At 37.0% G+C, this 10,787-nt stretch overlaps 1 protein-coding gene across 1 annotated transcript; it reads right to left on the bottom strand.

The window, feature by feature from the left end:
- Nucleotides 1-430: 430 nt before the first annotated feature.
- Nucleotides 431-2,050, bottom strand: LOC129884287 (uncharacterized). The gene is made up of 4 exons (XM_055958608.1): nucleotides 1,904-2,050; nucleotides 1,002-1,249; nucleotides 797-929; nucleotides 431-616 (listed from the first exon to the last, which is right to left on the bottom strand). Exons 1-4 carry the CDS (start codon nucleotides 2,048-2,050, stop codon nucleotides 431-433), a joined length of 714 nt encoding a protein of 237 aa, XP_055814583.1.
- Nucleotides 2,051-10,787: the final 8,737 nt, after the last annotated feature.

Raw genomic sequence — 10,787 nt, 5'->3', positions numbered from 1 at the left:
TAGGAGTGATATCCGAGCTCTAAAATTTTGGCTAAGTGTCAAAGGGTCTAAAAGTTATTTCCATGACTCGTAAAAACCCTTATGATTCGTAAGGTCGATCGTAGGAAGGCTTCTCCAATTCTAAAATTTTACAAAGTGCTATCAGGGTCTACTAGTAGTCCCTACAACTCGTAGAACCCTCTAAGAATCATAGAGGACACCCGTAGTCCTTAGGGTCAACCTTTTCCCTTTAATTTTCTCATTGTCATTGATCCTAGTTTAGGTTAGTATAACATAGGGTGTTACAAAATCTCCCACTTGGGATCATTATTCCTCTAATGAATACCAAACTAAGGGTTTACTCACCACAAAAATACAATCAAGAACTCAACAATCAGACATTCAAACAATCAACTACTCAGACTCATGAATAAATATCAAATACTCTTACTCAGAATGAACTTCCAATCAAAAATCTGAAGGGAACATTCCAATCAACATCATCATTAGGAGGCATGAATAGATAAGAGTATATAGCTTTCTTATCCTCTTCAGCTTCCCATGTAGCCTCTTCAACAAACTGATTTTGACATAGAACTTTGATGGATGCTACCTCCTTGGTTCTCAATTTACGAACCTAACTATAAAGAATATGAACTAGGATCTGCATAACTCAAACTCTCTTTCACCCCAATGATCTTAGTCGGGACAACAAATAAAGAAACTCCAGATACTTCTTAAGCATAGAGATGTGAAACATGGGATGAATAGCTGCCAACTCTAGGGGCAACTCCAATTCATAGGCTACATTACCAACCTGCTTCATAATCTGATAAGGACCAATATAAAGTGGAATAAGATTCCCTTTCTTTGCAAATCTCATCACACCGTTCATGGGTGAAACTTTCAAGTATAGCCAATCATGAACTTTAAATTCCAAATCTCTCATTCTAACATCAGTGTAAAAATTTTGGCGATTCTGAGCAGTTCTCACCCTCTCTTAGATGATCTTCACCTTCTACATGTCTTGGTGAACCAAGTCTGGCCCAATCAAGTAAGCTTCACCAACCTCAAACCAACCAATTGGTGATCTACACCTTCTCCCATATAGAGCATTATAGGGAGCCATTTGAATGCTCAAATGGAAGCAATTATTGTATGCAGAATCGATAAGAGGTAAATGGTTATCCCAATTACCTTTGAAGTCAATAATGCAGGCTCTTAAAATATCATCCAATGTTTGTATCATACGCTCTTCCTGGCCATCTGTCTGTGGATGGAACACAGTGCTAAGGTTCACCTTTGAACCCAATCCTCTTTGGAATGACTTCCAAAACAGGGCAGTGAACTGAGCTCCCCTATCTCAGATAATAGACAAAGGAACCCCATGCATTCTAACAATCTCTCGAAAATATAGTCTGGCATAATCCTCTGCATTGTCCATAGTCTTAACTAATAAGAAATGGGCTAATTTGGTTATCCTATCCACAATCACCCAAATAGAGTCATGCTATTTGTGGGATCGCAGTAAACCGGTGATGAAGTACATGTTGATCATTTTCCACTTCCATTCTGGAATTTCTATATTATGAGTTACTCCACAAGGCCTTTGGTGATCAAGTTTAACTTATTGGCAGTTCAAACACTTAGACACAAGCTCTGTTATGTTCCTCTTCATTCCACTCCACTAATATAATTCTCTCAAGTCATGATACATATTTGTAGCACTTGGATGGATGAAGTACCTGTAGTTATGGGCTTCTGTCATGATTCTCTCTCGAATGCCATCAATGGTTGGAACACACAATCTTCCTTGATACCTCAAAACTCCATCTCCCCTTTTGGAAAAAACCATTACCTTCTGCTTGTGAATATCATCTTTCAGCTAGAGGAGAATGAGATCTTGATCTTGCTTTTCATTCACCTCTACAACTAAAGATGATTCAACCCTATTCAAAATAATAGTACCACCATCACTAGAATCAATAAGTTGAACTCTCAAACATGCAAGCCTATGCACCTCTTTTGCCAATTCTTTCTTTCCCTCTTCTACATGAGTAGTGCTCCCCATAGATACCCTACTAAGAGCATTAGCAACAACATTGGCTTTACTTGGGTGATAAAGAATGCTCAATAATCTTTGAGCAACTCAAGCCAACTCCTCTGTCTCAAGTTCAACTCTTTATGAGTAAACACATATTGTAGGATCTTGTGATGTGTGAACACATCAACATGCACACCATAAAGATAGTGACGCCTAATCTTGAGAGAAAACACTACGCTTGCCAACTCAAGGTCGTGATTGGGGTAGTTCTTCTCATGAATCTTGAGCTTTCTAGTGGCATATGTAATAACCTTACCCTTCTGCATCAACTCGTATCCCTATCCAACTCTATATGCATCACAAAACCATATGTTTCCTTGGGTAGGGATAGCATCGGAGCACTAGTCATTCTTATTTTCAACTCTAGAAAACTCCTCTTAGAAGCATCTGACCATTGAAACTTAGCCTTCTTCTGAGTTAGCTTAGTCAATGGTGAAGATGTAGATTATAAACCTTCAACAAATCTACGATAGTAGCCGCCAAACCCAAGAAACTTTTTATGTTAGTTAGGGATGTGGGCCTTGGCCAGTTCTTAACCACTTCAATCTTTTGCGAATCAACTTGTATACCCTCGTTAAATAGAACGTGTCCTAAGAATGCAACAGAAGCAAGAAAAAATTTACACTTTGAGAACTTTGCATATAGCTCCCTATCCTTGAGAGTTTGTATAATAATTATGAGTTGATTGGAATGCTCCTTGTGACTCCTCGAATATATCAATATATTATCTATAAATACAATCACAAACATGTCCAAATACTATTTGTTACACTCTGTTCATTAAGTTCATAAATGTTGCAGAAGCATAGGTCAAACCAAAGGACATAACAAGAAACTCAAAGTGAACATACCGAGTTCGAAAGATAGTCTTTGGTATGTCACATTCTCTCACTTTCAATTGGTGGTAGCCTGATCTGAGGTCTATCTTTGAGAAATAAGTGGCACCCTGAAGCTATTCAAACAGATCATCTATCCTGGAAAGGGGATACTTATTCTTTATGGTGAACTTATTCAGTTGACGATAGTCAATGCACATTCCCAATGACCATTTGTTCTTTCGCATAAATAGGAAAGGAGCTCCCCAAGGTGAGACACTCGGCCTAATAAATCCCTTATCTAAGAGATTTTTCAACTGTTCTTTCAACTCGGTGGGAGCCATTCCATATGGTGGGATATAAATAGGCTGCGTATCGGGAAGAACATTAATCCCAAATTTAATCTCTCTATCAAGAGGGACTCCGGGCAGATCCTCAAGAAACACTTTAGGAAACTCATTTACAATCAGGACTGACTCAAGAGTAGGGGACTCAACACTATCATCTTTGACTCTAAAGATTTGATAAATGCACCCTTTAGAGATTAAATTTCTGCCCCTAAGGTAGGAGATAAACTTACCCTTAGGCATAACAAGGCTACCCCTCTATTCTAAGACAACCTCATTTGGAAAACTGAACTTAACAACCGAGTTCTATAATCAATAGTGGCATAACAAACATATAGCCAATACATGCCAAGAATTACATCAAAATCAATCATGTCTAACTCAACTAAGTCAACTATGGTATCCTTGCAATAGATAGTCACATCACAATCTCTATAGACCCTCTCAGCTAAGATAGACTCACCAATAGGGGTAGATACACTCAAAGACCCTCTCAGCTAAGATAGACTCACCAAATTTGTAGCATCCATTCCTTCCCTTTCTACATTCTCCCAGATGGAGCTTACCACACTTGGTATAAGGAGGCTTTCCCTTCGAACCTTGAGTTACACTAGCCTGGTTTGAGAACCCTAGCTCTAGAACTTTGGTGACTCTATCCCTGCTAATCATGCCTTTTGCCCTTACTCTTCCTCTACTTATTCTCATGCCCAGCTGATTTTTTCCTTCTTTCTCAAGTGTTCTTCCTTGTATTTCCTCTTATGATCCTCTAACTTCTGAGCATACATCATCAATATGAAAATATCCACGTCAGAAATCAACAGTTATGCTTTTCACTCCTTCTTCATATGTCTCCCCAATCCAGAGATAAACTTTCCCATTTTAGACCGCATTTCTAGGACCATCTCCAGATCATATCTAGACAGTTGGATGAACTTCAGACTATACTTCTTCACTGTCAAACCCTCTTGCTTCAAATTCACGAACTCTTCCACTTTCTCTTCCCTCAATTCTCTAGGAAAGAAATGATCAAGGAAAGCTCTCTCGAACTTACCCTAAATAGCAAGCTCCGCATCCTCACCTCCACTTTCTTTCCGTTGGTTATACCATACATTAGGAACATCCTTGAGCTGAAAGGAAACCAACTCAACCCCCTCAATCTTAGTGGTATACATAACTTTCAATATTTTCCACATCTCATAAATGAAATTCTGGGGTCCTCCTTAACCCTAGAATCGGTGAAGACTGGTGGGTTCATTCTTAAGAAGTCTTAGATCCTCACCGAAGCTGACGACTCTTGAGATCTAAAGCTGGGAGCTGATAAAATCTAGTTACCTCTCTGGCCTGCTATTAGTTGGGTGAGTGTAGTGATGACATTGTTTCATTCATATTTTTTCAAATAAGGCGCAACGTCGTGGGACTCTTAAAAAATCAATTTAATTATTTAAAACAAACTCAAAGAAAAATATTATTTTAAGGTTGTTTCCACCTAATTTGTAGGATAATTCAGAAACCAATTAATTAACAAAATAATCTATGAAATCATTATATTCTAGGTAAGGGGTTCAAGTGATCCCGAAGGGAAGTTATTAGCACCCTCAAGAATCCATAATTGTGGGTCCTATCTGAATTCATGTTTTCAAATTGGGAAGGAGATAAATAACATAACAAATGTAATAAACAATGAAATATACACAAAAATAAAGTAAAACAATAATATAGGAAACAACCTAATATTTTACTAACATCGATAATACACATAATAATGAATTAAATTATTATTCAAATAGCTTTTGTGGAAAGCAAATCTGGGTTGGGTACCTATAAAGACACTTAGTGAAAGTATTACTAATAAATAAACAACAAGAACAACAACACAACAACAACAACAACTACAACAAAAACTACAACAACGATGACGACGATGATGACAACAACAATAACAACAACAATAATAATAATAAGTATTATTATCTTTGGTGAAAGTGTCATGGTTGATCCTAAGAAGATCGAAGTGGTTAAGAATTGGCCTAAACCATTGTCTTTTTCCGATATTCAGATTTTTTTGGGTTTAGCCGGTTATTATAGATGGTTTTTGCAAGTTTTCTCCTCCATTACATCTCCTTTGACTACATTGACTCAAAATAAGGTAAAATTCCAATAGTCCGAGGTATATGAGAAACGATTTCAAGAGTTAAAGGATAGAATTAACTCCGCTCCATTATTGACTTTATCGGAAGGTTTCAATGGTTTCATTATGTATTGTGATGCTTCACGAGTTGGTCATGTTCGTGTTCTAATGAAAAATGGTAAAGTTATAGCTTATTCTTCATGACAACTCAAGGTTCATGAAAAAAATTACCTGACCAATGATATGGAGTTAGTGGCTGTGGTATTTGCTTTGAAATTGTGGAGCCACTATTTCTATGGCATCCATGTGGATGTATTTACTTATCACAAGAGTTTGTAATTTGTGATCACTCAAAAGGACTTGAACCTTTGACAAAGGAGATGGGTTGAGTTGTTGAAGGATTATAATATGAGTGTCCTATACCATCCGGTAAAGGCAAATATGGTTGCCGATGCTATAAGTAGATTTTTGTAAGACCCCGAAAGTTGGAAAGATGGAAAACAAGGAAAAAAAAGATGAAATTCCAAAAAATTTCAGTTTTGGCACCAGGTGATGATCACGAAGGCCATCACGGGTCATGGTCCTCACAAAGCTTCGTGGTGTGCCACCGTGGTAATGATTAAGAAACCAAAAATATACAAGGTTAGGTTCATGAGAAGGACCATGGGCTATGGTGAGCACCATGAGTCGTGGTGCCCTCCGTGGTGACCTTCCCTAGAAACCCTCAATGTAAGACCCTAAAAGTCAAAAAGTTGGAACCAATGGAGAAATTCTCAAATTTTTAACTAACCCCATGTTTATGAGTCACTCTATGACTCGTAGATATTTCTATGACTCGTAAGAGTAAGTCGTAGACTGACCTCTTGAGTATTGTTTAATGCCACCCTAAGAAGAGGTTCTACGATTCAACAGGACGAGTCGTAAGAACTACGCATTTCAAAACTTCATAGGCTAATGAACATGCAGGTTTTCAGGACTGCAAGATAGGTCAAGATGACAATTCGTGGTTGAGATGATTAGTCATAAACATGATTTGTAAGTAAAGTTTTAGAGACTCCAAGTTTGCAGGTGTGAAGACCTGCAAGACGAGACCAAATGATGACTCGTATTCATAAAGATGAGTCATACACACGACTCATATACAACTTCAGTGACTTGAATTCAGGACCCTTTTCTCTGACTAGCAAAATGAGTCATCTTGAGGACTCGTCATCTCTCCTACGATTCGTAGAAACCAAGTCATAGGGTCAAGTTTTGAAATTAAAAAAGATTATTTATGTCATTTCCAAAGTTTGGTTCAATGAACCTAGACACAATTATTCCAAAGTTCAAACCCTATATCTACCTAATCCTTTCAAATTTTCTCATTCTAAAATTAATCTTGAAAATTCTCCCACAGCAAGAACTCAATTCTCTCAAGGTTTCTATCCAAGTTTCAAGCAAGGGTTTAAGATTTCACCAAGGTTTCTTCTCAAATTCTAAATGATATCAATAAAGGTATATGGGAATTGATCCATGAATTTCTTTAACCCATGGAGTCCCAAAGTTCTTTCAGGTCTTTCTTAAATTTTTAATTATCTATTAACCCTAGTTTTGATGAATTGCATTGGGATGTATCAATTTCATTTTGAATTATTATCAATAATTATTCTAAGCATGTTTCTACATCAATTGCATGATTTTAAATTGAATTATGAATGACCATGCATAAAGCTATTTTCAATAGTGATTATGAGATTTAAACATAATTTTCATGAATTGATTATGAGTTTAATAATTTTTAAAGAAAGTTTTCATCAATGAAGTTGATATTATGATTTAATGATGAAGTTATGATGATGATCAATTATGATCCAAGATAGTTATTATGGTGGGATAAGAACAATTTTCACACAATCATGTTTAAAAATAGTGATAAGGACAATTCTCAATAAATTATGCATTCCTCTGAATCACTAAGGTTATTGATCTATTCTTAATATGTTTTATAAGGATGGATTGATAGGTAGTTACTATCTCTCCTTATAATATTTATGATCATGTTTTAATAAATTCTGTTGGGATATTGGCTAAGCACATAGAGGACTTATAGGTGGGGTTCGGTCCGTAATATAGTTAGTTACCCAAGGGAATTCTATTAGCAACCTAACTTCCCAAACTACGTTGTCCATGGAGGTTACCTTCATGGCCTAGCTAGCGGATCTACATATATCACATTTGAGTTGAGTTAAGTACCATGACATAGTATACCCTGGCAAGTTAGCCTCCCCTTTCTAGATGTGGGGATCATCGGATTCCATGTTATAGCTCGCATGGTCTTAAGATGTCAGTTAAAGGTCTTATCCCACACAAGCTGAATGTTAAGATATGAGATTTACATGAAGTTTTATAATGTATTGACCATGAGTTTTCATATGTTTTCAAATGCTTTTAAACCTTGGTCATGTTCATTATGTTTGTCATGCATCTTATGTTATATTGCTCACATTTCTTTTCTTTTTCATGCATATCCCACATACTTAGTACCTTCTTTGCACTAACAAATATTTTGCCTACATTGTCACATAATGTAGAGGCGGACGTCGATCATCTGATTTGTGGCTAGAGTGTTTTAGATATCAAAGTGTTGGGGAGTCCTCATTTCATCTAAGACATAACTTTTCTTTCTCATCATTTACTTGAATTTTCTTCATATTATTTGGGTGATCTAGGATCTTTTCTTAAGTCCCCATCAAAAACTAGAATAGAGACATGTTTAGATGTTATTTTAATGTAGTCCATTTGGACAATGATTCAGCATTTCTATCCACTAGACCAATTCCCTTGCGTTATTAATTCTACTTATATTTTTCATGTTTCTTTACCCTACGTATGCAATGTATGCTAAGATGGCTTGATTGGGATCCCTCGTAATTCTGATTATCGTATCTCATCTAGGCCTTAGGCTTAGGTCGTGACAAACTTGGTATCAGAGCATAAGGTTTAGAAGAGTCCCAGGGAGTCTAACATGTCATGTTAAGTAGAGTCTGATTCATTGGTGTGAAGCGCTCAACATACTTGAATAGGAGGCTACGAAAATTATTAGGAAAATATCACTTCTTTTGTGATTCATGTCATGGGTAGAGTGGTACACTATGTCTTTTCCTCTAACGCTTGTTCTTTGCAATTTTAAAAAAATGCCTCCACGAATATACCCCTTTAGAAGGAATGTGGTTGAAGAGCATCAACAAGCTCCGAATGATCCCTTTAATGACCAAGTTTCCAATGCTGAGTTTCGAGCGGCCTTCTAAGTACTTTCTCAGGCCCTTACGTCTTAATCCTATCATGAGGTGGTTGCTCCTGTGAACTAAAATATGGGTACGACGGTGATAAGTGTTCATGATTTTATGAGGATGAATTCTCTGGAGTTTTGGGATTCCAAGATGGACGAAGATCCACAAGAGTTCATTGATAACATTCACAAGATAGTGGATATTATGGGGGTTAGCCCGTTTAAGTGGGCAAATTTGTCTTGTATCAACTAAAAGGTGTTGCTCAATTTTTGTTTGATCAATAGAAAAGTGAGAGGCCTAGAGAGGCGGATCACGTGACTTGGGAGGAGTTCAAAAGAGTGTTTCTTGACCGCTTTTTTCCATTAGAGTTAAGGGAGGCCAAGATACAAGAATTCATCAATCTTAATCAAGGTGGTATGAGTGTGAGAGAGTATACCCTTAAGTTTACCCAATTGTCAAAATATTCTCTATTCCTGGTTGTCAACCCAAAAGATCGTATGAGTAATTTTGTGTTAGGTGTGTCATATATGTTCTGAAATGAGTGTAAGATAGCTATGTTTATTTAGAAAATGGAAATCTCTAGACTTATGACCTATGTGGAGAAAATAGAGAGTGAGAAGCTAATGAACAAAAATAGGGAGTCCAAAAGGCCAAGGACTGATGGTGGTAATTTCTCTCATGCTAAGTCTGGAGGTAGTGGGCGTCATCATTTTTTCTAAAGCTACAACGATCAAGGTTTTTCAAAATTTACTTCTCCAAGGTTTGACAATGATAGGGTACCCAATCCTAAGCCTCAACGAGGTGCTCCTATTGGTCAAGTGACTCCCGCATGCAAGAAGTGCGGCAAGAACCACATGGGTAAGTTTTTAGCGGGTTTGAATGTTTGCTATCGATGTGGTAAGCCGGCTCATCATGCTAAGGAATGTAAGGTTAAAGATGGTCTTCCTCAAGGCCAAGTTTCTCAAGGTGCTCAATTGCAACCAAAAGGTGGTCAACACAACAACTGATGCTATGCTCTTCATGGTAGGCAAGAGGTGGATAAGACTTCCAATGTAGTTACCAGTATGTTACATATCTTTCACTATAATGTTTATGCCTTACTTGATCATGGGACAAATTTATCTTTTCTTACTCCTTATATGTCTATGATATTTAGTGTTAGCCATGAAACGTTATTAGGGCCTTCTTCTGTATGTTCTCCCATAGGTTAGTTGGTTATGGCTAAAAGAGTCTTTAGAAGTTGTCTAGTTTTGTGTTTTCCATAAAGTTACTCTATGTGATCTAGTTGAGCTTAAGATGACTAATTTTGATGTTATCCTTGGTATGGATTGGCTATATGTATGTTATGCTTCTATTGATTATAGGACTCGAGTGGTTAAGTTCCAATTTCCAAATGAGCTGGTGGACCTAGAATGGAAGGGTAGTAATTCTGTGTTTAAAGGTCAATTCATTTTGTGCCTTAAAGCTCGAAAAATAATTTCCAAGGGTTGTATCTATCATCTTATGAGGGATAGAAATGAAAATTCTGAAGCCCCTCCTCTAGAATCGGTCCCCATTGTTAATGAGTTTCCAAACTTGTTGCACGATGATCTACCTTGTGTCCTTTCTGAAAGGGAGATTGACTTTGGCATACACCTTTTTTTGGGTAATCAACCCATTTCTATTCCTCTTTACCGAATGGCTCTGATAGAATTAAAAGAGTTGAAGGATCAATTGAAAGACCTGTTAGACAAAGGTTTCATTAGACCAAGTATATCCCCATGGGATGCTCCCATTTTATTTGTTATAAAGAAAGATGGTTTACTACATATGTGCATTGACTACCGATAATTAAACAAAGTAACTATTAAGAATAAATACATGATTCCGAGGATAGATTATTTGTTTGACCAATAGCAAGGGGTAAGTTAATCTTCTAAGATTGATCTCCATTCTAGTTATTACCAACTAAGGGTGAGGGAGTGTGATGTTCGCAAAATGGCATTTCAAACAAGGTATGGTCATTCATGTCATTTGGTTTGACCAATGCCCCTGCGATATTCATGGACTTGATGAATAGGGTGTTCAAATAATATTTGGACATGTTTGTAATTGTGTTTATTGATGACATTTTCGTTTAATCTCAGAATGAAGAGGAGCATG

The sequence above is a fragment of the Solanum dulcamara genome, chromosome 4, assembly GCF_947179165.1.
Source record: "Solanum dulcamara chromosome 4, daSolDulc1.2, whole genome shotgun sequence".
Classification (NCBI taxonomy): domain Eukaryota; kingdom Viridiplantae; phylum Streptophyta; class Magnoliopsida; order Solanales; family Solanaceae; genus Solanum; species Solanum dulcamara.
Note: the sequence above shows the minus strand (reverse complement) of the source record. Positions and strands in the feature narration are given on the sequence as shown.